The sequence below is a fragment of the Phaseolus vulgaris genome, chromosome 5 (assembly GCF_000499845.2).
Source record: "Phaseolus vulgaris cultivar G19833 chromosome 5, P. vulgaris v2.0, whole genome shotgun sequence".
Lineage (NCBI taxonomy): Eukaryota > Viridiplantae > Streptophyta > Magnoliopsida > Fabales > Fabaceae > Phaseolus > Phaseolus vulgaris.
Genome location: NC_023755.2, coordinates 38,099,496 through 38,113,999, shown reverse-complemented (window position 1 = coordinate 38,113,999; position 14,504 = coordinate 38,099,496). Strand labels below are relative to the sequence as shown.

The following is a 14,504-nucleotide window of genomic DNA, read 5'->3' as shown; positions in this document are numbered from 1 at the left end:
ATTATCGTTATAAATCTAATTTAAGAAGGCGGCTATTTACCATAGTCGTCCATATAAATGTTTGCGTTGCATAATTAAATTTTAAACATTGGTGGAGAGAAATTAAAATTTTATTCATTAGAAGCTACAATACAACGTAAAAGTGTTGCACACAAGAGGTCCCTTGGTGTCAGATTTTATTACACATCAGAAAACACCTCTATGCATTATCTTACGAATGAGTTGAAGGTGGTGGATGATCACAAAGAAACATCATTCAAGGTTTCCATGTCTTCTAATAAGAAGTTTGACCAGTACTCCATATCAAGATCAATGCTTGATAGATTCATGTACAACTCGTCGTGCTGAGTTTCCTTGTGAAGGGCGGAAACCTCATTTGGTATTTAGTTTTCCAAACTTTCACTCCCACTTGGTGTTAAATTTTTAAAACTTTAAGGTATAGGAAAGGCATTATAGTGTTTGTTAGTATTTGAATTGATAGGAGAATTGTGAAAGTTGGCTTTAGAAGTAATTTCTTTTTCCGGATCAACCATAACTCTGTTGTTTTGACAATGAGAAACAACCTTCTCATTACATGTTGTAACAACAGGCTCAATGAGTTGGGACGAATTTGTGATTGAGTAAGGATAAAGTAAGAGTGTAAAAATTAAATTCATAACATGACAATAACAATTTATATAGAGAGAAACAATTATACCATAAACCTTAAACAATCATACATTGGAATTGATTTTGATTTTTCTTTCCCGATGGTCTTCCACGAGGTCTTTTTACAATTGTAGGCTCATTTATTGCTTCACACTTTTTTCTCTTGTTAGACTGTTGTGATAGTACATTGCATGGGTTTGTGTTTTGTATATAGGCAGTGGTGGTAGCAGTACACACACCTAACAAAAGAAAACCAAAATTACTCGTAAAGAAAAGTTAAACACAAAAAACATCATTCTTGATTTTTGAATGACGATTAAACAAGAAAATAAGTTTTTACCAAAAGGGTTTTGATGAAAAGTTGCAGAGGATACATCCCTAATAAGGATATCTATCGGAATTGGCCTCTGAAAGGCATTGTAAGTATTGACGGCATTGTGTATGTCCTCCATCAATTTCTGAACTCTATAGTTTTCTTGAATGATCGAACACCTTTCTTTATCCAAGATTGTCTTTTGTCTTCTCAAAGATATATAATCAGCGAGTATTTTGTCCAAATTAAAGGAAGTTTTGGATAGCTAGAAAACAAAGTGAAAGAATGAAAGAAATGTTCATAATGAGAATGAGAAGCGTTGTGAGTTGTTAATGGGGGAAAAAGTGAAACCTGACTAAGTGGCGAACCGACAAAGACAAAGAGGGAAGATGCCTCCATGCAGAAGATGGCTCGTGTTTGAGAAAAAGTTGTTGGCACAGAGATAGCGATCTACTATAAATGCAACTTGAGATGGAGAAATATTAATCTTTTCCATAAAATCTCCTACTTTCGTTTTTTCTTGCATTATCTTTTTTTCTTCTTTTAAAAGTGAGCAATTTCAAACTTTGAAGAAAGTGGAAGAGAAAAAATTCCTCTTCATTTATTTTTATTTTTAAATATTTTCTATTTATTCCCTTTTTAGATTTATTTTTCTCTTTTAAAGATTCTTATTCCTTGTGAAAGTACATCATCGTTCCATCCAAAACCACTGTAAACAAATTTCTCAAATATATTTTTGTGTGCCCCACCAGAATTCTCCAATTTCACACGAGCTGGTCCACATGAATTTTAAATTTGCTAAATAAGAAATTAATTGCTAGAAACTGTATAAACAATTAAACAAAATTTATCTCTCTCGTTAATTCTTATAACAGTGTAGATTTGTTCCTTTCCAAATAAAAAATACTGTACCATGCTAATTCTTATACACTGTTCATACATATTAAATGCCCGCAAGAACCCTTCAGTTACAATATATTAATGGAACACAAATTAAGGAAATTAATAGTACTATCAGATTTTTCAAAGATTTTTGTTGTTAAGATTATCTTCAAAGTTCAAAATAATATTAATTATTATTTTTCATTCTTTACTTCATTTCTAATTCACTATGAAGTGAAAATCAATGAAGATAAGATCTTGTAAATACTTATTAAAATAAATAAATAAAATATCTATTGTTTTTCTTCATACATCCAAAACAACCTTCTTTAAAAAAATAACTGAGAAAAAGTATATTGTAAACTAAATTATCTGACACAGATATTTTTTTAATTATCAATTCTTGAAACACTTTTAGTTTTATTTAATATTAGTTTCAAAGTTTAATTTTACATTGATTATTTTTTTCATTTAAACCGTTAATTTTCATTTAATTTTTAAATTCTTACAAATATACATTTATGATATGTAAACAACGTAGACAATATAACATTTTTATAAATATTTTACTAATTGAAAATATTAGATCCAACTTCTTTTATTTAAGGAAAGTTTTTTTTATACGAGTAACTAGTAGAAATAAACAAACTAAATAAACTTCTAAATCAATTCTTTTTAAAAGACATGAATAAATGAAAAATATAAGTTATTAATATGTCTTGAAACACTATCATGATAATAATATTTCTTTAGTTTTTATTTTATTTTTCATTTTGGTTTTTTTTTATTATGTAATTTAAAATAAATTTGTAATTAAGCGGGTGTTACATAGGTATACAAAAAAAAAAAACAACGAAAACACAAACACCACTAGTAAAAATATCACAAAACTTATCTTAATCACTAATGTTCATTACCAACACTTAAAAATGAAAAAGAAGACACCACACTCTCCACCATACTCAAGTATTGTTCAAATTAAAAAGAAGTAGAGACGCAAGAGAGGCCAGAGGTGCATGAAGAACTTGTCTACGGAATATTATATTAACTCCGAGGTTAACCCGATAACATGTCATAATCTAGGTCCAGTATTAGATGTTCATCACGATCCTATAAATGTTCACAACAATTAAAGTAAATGTACACATAATGTGGATATTGAACAATAATTATTATTCTCATATATCCCATACCGAAATTTAACTTAAGCATCGAAATATCTTTTGCAAATTCTCCACGAGTAAATCTTGCAACATTAGTGACTACATGTAATAATATATTTAAACCTTACTAAATATTTATTGTAAAATTGTTTGGATTAAATTTAAATATACAATGTAAAATATTTTGTCCAACCATTGACGTGTCTAATTATTTTATTGACTCTACCACTTTATATAAATGTTTTCAAATTGATCAACAGTCTAATTTGGTTTACTTTAATAATGTATAAAAACTAAAGTTAATGTTACAAATCAAATTCTTGAAACGAAAACATATTGGGAATGACCCCATTTGGAGAGAAGCCTGATAGTAAGTTTAAGATGGTACAGGAAATAATTTTTTGGGCCTAAACTGTCCCATGGCCTGACATAATTTCATGAAGGCCCACATTTGACCCAAATAGTATCAGAGTCGAAAATCAGCTTAGCCAGATTTATCCAGGGAAAAAAAGAAAATGAAAAATATTAAGCAGACAACCTTCTCTTTCCTATCAGAGTCAGGTTTGTGTTACATTTATTGCTAGGACTAATGTTTCGTGGATGCTTCGTAATCAATGGAATATTTGTCTTAATTATTGTGAGAAAATCAGGTTTAGGATTACTCATATTTTTCGTGAAGGGAATGCATGTGCTGATAAGTTGACTAATTTATGATTTATTCATAGAGAATCATTTCATTAGTATAATATGCTTTCATGTAGTCTATTCTTAGAATTTTTTATGAATAAGTATATTTTACTTATGTATCGTTTTTGTTAACATATGGATTTTAGTTTAGTCCCCCATATTTTGTATTTTTTTAATAATATTTTTTTCATGCGATGGCAGATGATTGTATTTACTTAAAGTATCAACCTAACTGAAATGTCAATTTGCATAGTGATGCCTAACATACAAATTCTTATAAATAAAAAAAAAAGACAATGAATAATTAATGTTTATCACATTTTTCAAGATACTTTCAAAACATTGATATTAAATATAAGTTTATTAGAAAATAATTTCAAAATTTTTCACACTAGGATAGAGCATATTGACACTGAGGAGATGTTACCATATCCACTAATTATGACCTTAATTGTTGAAAATTTTCTGATACATGTAACTTATATGAGTTTGGCTAGGAATTCTGATACGTTGAGTTAGTGAAAGTCAGGTTTTATGTTTTTTTAAGACATGTTCTAGATAACATCAATTTTGTGAGATTGCTTAATTAGCATTTTCAAATGCTTTGACATTTGTAGTATTAAAATTTTCAACTATTAAATTATGCTACTTTTTATATATTTCTATTTTAAGAAATAGATTAGTTTAGACAATTACGTATCCTTGTCGTATACTATTTGGTAATTCAAAAAATTTCATATTTTTGTTTAACATTTAATTTAGTTTTAATTGCCATATTTTGATTATTGACTAATATTATTTAAGTGGAAGAATGTTAAATTAATTATGGGTTACTCTTAGTTAATAATTAACATATTATTATTATTATTATTTGACAATTAGAAATATGATTATTTGAATCATATTGTAATAAGATTGAGCTAATAATGGTTGGACCATGACTAATAAATAAGCAGTTGAGGAGTCCCTATCTATTCTAAAAAAAAACTATAAATTTGCCATCCATTAAACAACACGCATTCTCTAAAAAATTCCTAAAATGTGTTGATATATACATTGTTCATATATTAGGCATACATATTAATTATTCTAAACTTACATTGTTTTCGTATACTATATACTTTGTATTAATTATATGTATTATTTTATAAAACTCCATCATAAATTCTTCACAATTAAAAAGATTTAAACATTGTTGACTTTTTTATTATCTTTAAAAATATTTTTAAAGGCATTATTAGCTGCATCTGTACAATTTGTATAATGCTTACAAATTGCATCTTATATTGTTAAAATTAAACACATTTTACTAAATTTTTAAAAAATGCTGAAAGATCAGAAAAAAAAAAGAATTATTATATTAGTGTTTACACGGCGTCAACATTGGGTTTATTATATTCCAATGGTGCAAAGCGTGGAATTGAAATGCCCGCAAGAACCCTAATATATTAATGGAACACAAATTGAGCAAATTAACATTTCTTATTAAAAATATTATTTAATGGGAGCTTAAACTTCAATGGTATTGCATGTGGCAAAAACAATTTTTGTTTTAGTGTGGTCAACACCAGTTATCTATAGAACAGTGATGAAGCAAGTGGCACGTCCTTTCAAATGTACTGTTTCTAATGACTCTTCAAACCCTGCATCAGTCATGCATATAAGGTCAAGTGGAAGCAAAGAGAGAGAGAAAAATGGTGGGAAGTGAATGCTTAGCAAACCCTCCCATTCTCAATGCTTCAACTGGTGTTGGCTATCTTACCAACATCGCTGGTGTTAATTCCTATGTCTCTGGTTCTCCTCTCGCCATCCTAACCATTGTTCTTATTTCTGATATTTTTGGTATTCCTTCTTCTTTCTTTTACAACATTTTTATTCTTTGCTTATACAATGTTATTCAAGTTCCAAACCTTTAACTTTTTGTTCACTTCTGATTTTAAGTGATCAACAAATTGAAAGAGAAATGTTACAAACAGAAACCATTTACATAACTGAGTCTTGTTTCTTGTTTCTTTGTTCTAGAGTACTGAAACCTGTCACATAGTTATTCTTGTGATTCATTCCTAGAATGGTTTACAAATATAGAAATACGAGTAATTATGTTTTAATCTTTGTAGTTTAGTCTATATCTGTGGTTTCTTTTCTGTTGTTTTTGGAGCCACTTATCAGTTTCACTGACATTGTTATCACCTTTAGCCAATATCTTCAATTAACTTCACTATTTGTCTTGCAGGATTTGAACCACCACTTTTAAGGTATGCACTTTCAATGCCTAAGTTACTGACTTTACCTTATTCTCTGCTAGGTTATATGTAATGTCTTCCCTTATTAAAAAATATTTTTTAGGTAAATTATTTTTGAAGTGGTCAAACTATTTGAATTCTTTCAACTGTTATTGATGAATTTTAAAATATATTCGTTTAAAGTTTTATTCAGGAGCAATCTGAAATATTTGTTATGTTGCACAGGAAAATTGCAGACAAGGTTGCAAATCATGGGTATTTTGTGGTGGTTCCTGACTTCTTCCATGGGGAACCCTACAATGCTGAGAATGCAAGCAGGCCTCTCAATTCTTGGTTGAAAGATCATAACTCGGTTAGTTCTTACTTATTATTGTACCAAGAAATTTTTGTTTCTGTTCTTCAAAACTCAATGTTTGGTCCTAACTAATATTTGAATATTTAGATGTTTGGCTTCTGTAACCTAAAGGGTTTCTGATTGTAAATCAAATATTATGTCAGATGAATAAAAAATGTGACTTTATTTTGTAAATTGTATTCTCACATTACCTATTGAATGTGCAGACAAAAGGTATTGAAACTGCAAAACCTATTATTGAAGCCTTAAAACGAAAAGGTGCATCTGCTGTGGGAGTTGCTGGTTTCTGTTGGGGTGGTAAGTGGTTTCCACTAAATTGGTGTTCTTTATTTCCTCTTGTTTGTGTATTTTGCAACTTCAGGTCACCACCTTAAGTATAAACTACAGAATAATGTAATGTGGTTTTCTCTTTCTCTCAGCAAGGACCGCTACTAAGCTTGGGATAACAAAACTTGTTGAAGCTTCTGTGATATTACATCCATCATCAGTCACTGTGGATGAAATCCGTGGTATGAATTCTCAATAAGATTTTAGATTGTTTCTTAATCTTCAGGTTTCCCAACTTCACAAAGTATTTTCTAAGGAAAACAAAAACTTCAACAATGATTAAAAAGTTTGAAGATTATTAATGATTTTGAAAGATGAGCAAAACCTGTAACAATGACAACATTGTATTTTGTGGTAAATCTCTTTTGATGCTGTCTTTCATTTGCTATTTTTCAATGGTTGAAGGAAGATACAGACTTAGAAAGTAGTTATTGGATGTTAGTAGTCAAACAGTTAATTTGTTAATTTTTCAGGTGTTGAAGTTCCCATTGCTATACTTGCAGCTGAGCATGACTCATTCTCTCCTCCAAAGCTTATAAAGAAATTTAAACAAGTCTTAGATGCTAAACCTGAGGTATAGGATGAAACTTATTTTCCCTTTTGTAGTAATGTACTGTCATTTTATATTAGGTTGATGATTTGGTAATTAAATACTGTGATTAGGTTTGTGTTTATGGCATCATTTTGGTAATTGCCATAAGCACATACACAGTAAGTTCGTATGGATCACTACTTTAGTGAAATATGTTTGATCATATCTGTTGTGTACCAATTTGCGCAGATTGATAGCTATGTGAAAATATTTGCTAACGTTTCCCATGGTTGGACTGTGAGGTACGATCCTAATGATCCAAAAGCTGTGAAGGATGCAAGGAAGGCTCATAAAATCATGATAAATTGGTTTGATAGACATCTTAAGAAGTGACAAATCTTGTCATGTGATGTTTGACTGTATCATTGTATTGTAATTCTATTATTTTTCTTCATTAACGGTTATCGGTTACCTAATCTTGGTTTATTTTGGTTACCATGGTTAGTTTCTGATCCCTTTGTTTGTATTTAAGTTTTCCTCTGCTGTATGTAAAATACAATTGATTGAAATGTGCTGTTTGTAAAATACAATTATTGAAATAAAAGCTATGAGATATGAATGTTTGTCATCATCTACCACATGAAGATTTCATCTTTCACTACACCCAGCGTAATATCTACTTTTTAATTCATCTGAGTTTCATTACTGATTCATTATGAATATAAATTGCTTCTCGTATAATCTTGGAAGGGAATATCATTTTCTTTGTGGTATCATAGCAGATTGAAAAAACTGTTATGCTTTCGTTGTGTTATTTTTCTGTTAATTTTCTTGTTTCTGTTTTTTTTTTCTTTCTCGTTCTTGATTTTCCATGGATTCTTCAATTGTTGAGACCAATGTTTCCGAGTCTAAGGTTTTTTAGATTAACGTTTTGAATGATGTTTTTGAAAATCCTTCAATTGTTTATTACCTTCATCCCGGTGAGAACCCTCGGGCTGTCCTTGTTAATCCTCAATTCAATGAGCATAATTACTTGTCTTTGAGTAGAAATATGAGAAGATCGCTCTTGTCGAAGAACAAATTAAAATTTGTTGATGGCAATATTAACATGCTTGAGCACCATGATCCCTTGTTTGAAGGGTGGGAGAAGTGTAATGTGATGGTTTTCTCTTGGATGAATAGTACCTTGTCTACACAAATTTGTCGATAGTGTAATTTACATTTGTCATCAATTATGGTATATTAAAATGATCAGTTTACACTTATGATATATTGAAAAATAAATTTACAATTATGATATATTGAAAATATTAATTTACAATTATGATATATTAAAAATATTAGTTATATATTAATTTATAATTATGATATATTGAAAATATTAGTTTACAACTAGAATATTGGGTCAATATAATTTTAAAAAATTGTTCTATATATTTCAACAACAAAATTATTTCACTGGTGCATAAAAGTTTAAAGAGGGCGGCTATTTTCAGTGTAAAACGGAGGCTTTTTAGTCTTCTTTCATGTACATGTAATCTTATTTAGCCGCCCTTATAAATCTAATTTAAGAAGGCGGCTATTTACCATAGCTTCTGTTTAATGCTATTACCATCAGACAAATACATAAATTTAGAAAATCAAATTATATATATTAATAAAAATGTATTACAAACACTAATAATATCTTTACCTATATTCTTATCTATCTATCAAATTCTTACACTATTGATTAGCTATCCTAGAGTTATAAAATTTAGGAAATATGTGGACCAAGAATGTCTTGCATATGTTATCGCGGTCGAAGACATTAGTTGCTCATCCGTGAAGAACTGCATTATAAAATAAGGTTCACATAAATTAGTGTTAAAATACATATATGTTAAAGAATTATAAAAATAATTTACCATCATGTTACCTGATCTCAATCACTTTTAAGGCACAGTCTTACCATGACAACCGTCCATTGCATAATGTAATAGTCACACTCATAACTTCCTGGTTGTCTATTACACTATAATTCAATAAAAAAATAAAAGTTAATATTGATAAAAAATGAAAAGAGAAAGACAAAATTTACAAACATTTAATTTGAATTAGATTGACCTTTTAGGATGTTATATATAGACCATGAACTTATTAATACAAAAAAACCGTGTTAGTAGATGCTTAATTAGTAACATACAAAGTTAAGTTTATAGTCTACTTACCTATCAATCATATTCTTTATATGTGTGCACTACAAGAAAATCATGAAATAAAAATCAATTTTAGAAACAAAAAATAATTAGTTGTTATACTGACTAAATTATAGACCATTTTAGAAACTAAAAAAACTTTTGGTTGTCTAAATTAGTTTCTATTATTGTAAAATGGTTTCTAAATTTGTATCTAATTAGTTACCAAGTTTTTTGTTACCAAATTTAGAATCTAAATAATTTGTAGTTAAAATCTTGGTAGCTAATTAGATACCAATTTAGAAACTATTTAACAATAATATAAATTAATTTAGAAACCAAAAACTTGTTTAGTCTCTAAAATGATATCTAATTTAATCATTATATCAACTAATTATTTTTTGTATTTAAAATTGGTTTCTATTTGATGATTTTCTTGTAGTTATGAATGATTTCTTGCATAGGGAACAGAACCCGCACATGAGTCTTGTTAATAGTTGATAAGACAAGTAACTCTTAATGATCCCTATATCATCCATGAAAAGAGTTAGAAAAATTAAAATATCAAATAATAATAATTGATAACTTATAATTAAATTTACTCATTAATATATTAATATAAAGCCTAAATAAATTTGTTTTCCATTTTCTCTGGCCTGTGAGTTACGATCCTAATGATCCAAAAGCTGTGGAGGATGCAGATAAGGCTCATCATGTCATGATAAATTGGTTTTGATAAACATCTTAAGAAGTAAAAAATCTTGTCATGTGATGTTTTATTCTATCATTGTATCCCGTTGGAGGAGCTATTTATTCCATTTATGAAACAAATAAATTCTATGAGGACCATTGTTAATTAAGGGTGTCACAGATTCACCATACAAATATTTTACAGAAGCCAATTTCCAAATGCTCTATTTAAAGTTTATTTACAAATTTATTAAGGGTGGTTACTGTTCGTATTCATTCTATATCTAATTAAAAAATTGAATTTAAAATTCAAATCCATTTAATTGAATCAATTGATTTAAATTTAGTTTAATTTTGTATTTTCATTCATTTGATTTACACAAAATTGTAATGAAGATTGTTATATATGATAAATTTAAATTTAATTCTATTTGAAACTAGTTTAGTTGTTATATTTTTTAATAAATATTAAACTATTTTAAGAATAAATTTATAAAAATAATTTAAAACATCTATCTAAGTTATTTAATTTCAAGTAATTAAAAAAATAAGAGAACTATTATGTCTCTTCCATGCATGCTAAGTGTTCAAATAATATATCCATGTTTTATATATTATTTTAGCATTGTTAGAGTGGTGAAGTAATATGTTTAAAAAAGTCATAAACTCTTGACGAAGCATTCATTGATGCTATTGAGGGACAAGACTTTCGTTTTCAGTTATCTAAGCATTCATTCACTCCTTATTGGTTAAGCTTTATTTGTCGAAATATGTGTGTTTATTGCTTTTTAATCTTTTTACATAAAAGTTTAGAATTTAAAATTTAGGATTAAGAAAGTAAAAAAAAAAAAGAGAAAGGCGAAGAGTAGGTCCCTTGAATGAGCATGGAGAGTGATTCACGTAGCAAAAATATAAACATTGAGTTTAATTTGGAATTGAAAACACTAAAATTTTATTCATTAGAAGCTATAATACAACGTATTTCTAATGACAAGTCTTCTCCACAACAGCTCCTTTGGTGTCAGATTTTATCAGCATAAAAAAGAACACCTTTATGCATTATCTAAAGAATGAGTTGAAGTTGGTGGATGATCACAAAGAAACATCATTTCATGTCTTCTAACAAGAAGTTTGACCAGTACTCCATATCAAGATCAATGCTTGATAGATTTATGTGCGACTCGTCATGCTGAGTTTCCTTGTGAAGGGTGGAAACCTCATTTGGTATTCAATTTTCCAAACTTTCACCCCCATTTGGTGTTGAATTTTCCATAACTCTGTTGTTTTGACAATGAGAAACAACCTTCTCATTACATGTTGTAATAGCAGGGCGAAAGAATTGATTCGGGTGTGTTTCTAAAATTGATGAGTTGGTGAGAATTTGTGATTGAGTCCTTGACAACGGGAGCGTGTTTAGACCTAAGAGTAAAGATAAAGTAAGAGTGTAAAAAATTAAATTCATAACATGACAATAACAATCTATATAGAGAGAAACAATTATACCATAAACCCTAAACAATCATACCTTGAAATTGATTTTGATTTTTCTTTCCCGGTGGTCTTCCACGAGGTCTTTTTACAATTGTAGGTTCATTTATTGCTTCACAATTTTTTCTCTTGTTAGACTGTTGCGATAGTACATTGCATGGGTTTGTGTTTTGTATATAGGGAGTGGTAGCAGGACACACACCTAACAAAAGAAAACCAAAATTACTCGCAAATAAGAGTTAAACACAAAAAAACATCATTCTTGATTTTTCAATGACGAATAAACATGAAAATAAGTTTTTACCAGAAGGGTTTTGATGAAAAGTTGCAGAGGATACATCCTTAACAGGGACATCTATCGGAATTGGCCTCTGAAAGGCATTGTAAGTATTGACGGCATTGTGCATGTCTTCCATCAATTTCTGAACTCTATATTTTTCTTGAATGATCAAACACCTTTCTTTATCCAAGATTGTCTTTTGTTTTCTCAAAGATATATAATCAGCGAGTATTTTGTCCAAATTAAAGGAAGTCTTGGATAGCTAGAAAACAAAAATGAAAGAATTAAAGAAATGTTCATAATGAGAATGAGAAGAAGATTTGTGAGTTGTTAATGGAGGAAAAGTGAAACCTGACTGATTGGCGAACCGGCAAAGAGGGAGGATGCCTCCATGCGAAAGATGGCTCGTGTTTGAGATAAGTTGTTGGCGCAGAGGTATTGATCTACTATGAATGCAACTTGAGAAGGAGAAATATTAATCTTTTCCATGAAATCTCCTACTTTCGATGTTTCTTGCATTATCTTTTTCTTCTTCTTCTTTTGAAAGTGAGCAATTTCAAATTTTGAAGAGAGCGGATGGGAGGGAATTCTTATTCACTTATTTATAGGTATTGACCACCTTTTCATTTCATATTTCATATTTTATATTTTTTAAATATTTTATATATTTTCCGTTTTTAGATTTCCTTTTCTCTTTTAAAGATTCGTATTCCCTGTGAAAGTACATCATCGTTCCATCCAAAATCACTGTAATCAAATTTCTCAAATATATTTTTGTGGGTCCCACCAGAATTCTCCAATTTCACAAATTAACTCATTACGACCTGGTCCACCTGAATTTTAAATTTGGTATTTAAGAAATTAATTGCAAGAAATTGTATAAACAATTAAACAAAATTTCTCTCTCTCGTTAATTCTTATAACAGTGTAGATTTGTTCCAGTCAAAGCACCTTTTCAAATAAAAAATATTGCAGCATACATATATTATTATACACTGTTCATATATTAGGCATACATATTAAATGCCCGCAAGAACCCTGCAGTCACAATAAATAAATGGAACACAAATTAAGGAAATAAATAGTACTATCACATTTTGCAAAGATTTTTGTTGTTAAGATTATCTTCAACGGTCAAAATAATATTAATTATTATTTTTCATTCTTTACTTCATTTCTAATTCACTATGATGTGAAAATCAATGAAGATAAGATCTTGTAAATATTTTATTAAAATAAAAAAATATCTATTGTTTTTCTTCATATATCCTACTTATTAGATTTTGTAAGTATTTTACTAATTGAAAATATTAGATCCAACTTCTTTTATTTAAGGAAAGTTTTTTTTATACGAGTAACTAATCTTTTAAGGGAGAAATAAACAAACTAAAGAAACTTCTAAATCAATTCTTTTTAAAAGACATTATTAAATGAAAAATATAAGTTATTAATATGTATGGAAACACTATCATTATAATAACATTTCTTTAATTTTTATTTTTATTTTCATTTTTTTTTCGGATTATATAATTTGGAATAAATTTGTAATTAAGCGATTGTTATGGAAGTATACACAAAAAAATAAGAAAAACACAATCATCAATAGTAAAAAACATCACAAAATTTATCTCAATCACTAACGTTTATCACTAATCACTAATGTTCATCACTAACCACCACCACTTAAAAATAAAGAATACACCATACTCTCCACACCATACTCAAGTATTGTTGAAATTAAAAAGAAGTATAGAGATGAAAGGGAGGGTATGGAAGTGCATGGAGAACTTATCTGCGGACTACTATCTTAGCTTCGAGGTTAACTCGATAGCATGCCATAAGCTAGATCCTATATTAGATGTTCATCAAGATCTTATAAATGTTCACAACAATTAAAGTAAAATGTACACATAATGCGGATATTGAACAATAATTATTACTCTCACATACCTCATTCCGAGTTTTAACTTAAACATAGTCCAAATATTTTTTTTTCAGATTCTCCATCTCACGAGTAAATCTTGCAATATTAGTGACTACATGTAATAATATGTTTAAACCTTACTAAATATTCATTGTAAAATTGTTTGGATTAAATTTAAATATATTTGATAATGTAAAACATTTTATCCCACCATTGACGTGTCTAATTATTTTATTAACTCTACCACTTTATATAGATGTTTTCAAATTAGTCAACAGTCAAATTTTGTTAGTAAGTTTAAGATGGTACAGGAAATAATTTTTTGGGCCTAAACTGTCCCCTGGCCATACATAATTTCATGAAGGCCCACATTTGACCCAAATAGTATCAGAGTCCAAAATCAGCCCAGCCAGATTGTATTAAAAAAGTTTAAGCGGAAAGCCTTCTCTTTTCTATCAGAGCCAGGTTTCGATCCTGGGACCTGTGGGTTATGGGCCCACCACGCTTCCGCTGCGCCACTCTGATTCGTTGAATATCTACTGCAAAACATTTATAATAATCTAGTTTACTTATTAAATTTCAACTTTTTTTGTACTACTATCAATTTAGTTATAAGAATAAAATGAAAAAAATAAACTACCACATCTTTTTTATTTTTTTTATCTTGATATATAAAATTTAAACTTATATTCCTTCAATATAAAATATTATTCATTCTTTAATCATTTTAAACACTGATTAATTATTTTTTACATTTTCCAGTAACCTATTTTTGCAAATACCAAATGTATACTA

The 14,504-nt window shown here is 28.7% G+C and overlaps 1 protein-coding gene and 1 non-coding gene across 2 annotated transcripts; one reads left to right on the top strand and one right to left on the bottom strand.

The window, feature by feature from the left end:
- The first annotated feature begins 5,318 nt into the window (after window positions 1–5,318).
- On the top strand, window positions 5,319–7,788 carry LOC137835769 (endo-1,3;1,4-beta-D-glucanase-like). The gene is made up of 7 exons (XM_068644425.1): window positions 5,319–5,535; window positions 5,927–5,948; window positions 6,162–6,288; window positions 6,498–6,588; window positions 6,711–6,800; window positions 7,092–7,192; window positions 7,400–7,788. The coding sequence occupies exons 1-7, from the start codon at window positions 5,388–5,390 to the stop codon at window positions 7,541–7,543; spliced, it is 723 nt and encodes a 240-aa protein (XP_068500526.1). The 5' UTR covers window positions 5,319–5,387; the 3' UTR covers window positions 7,544–7,788.
- Window positions 7,789–14,162: 6,374 nt separating this feature from the next.
- Window positions 14,163–14,234, bottom strand: TRNAM-CAU (transfer RNA methionine (anticodon CAU)). The gene has a single exon. It is a non-coding gene; the product is annotated as a tRNA-Met (tRNA).
- Between the last annotated feature and the right edge of the window lie 270 nt (window positions 14,235–14,504).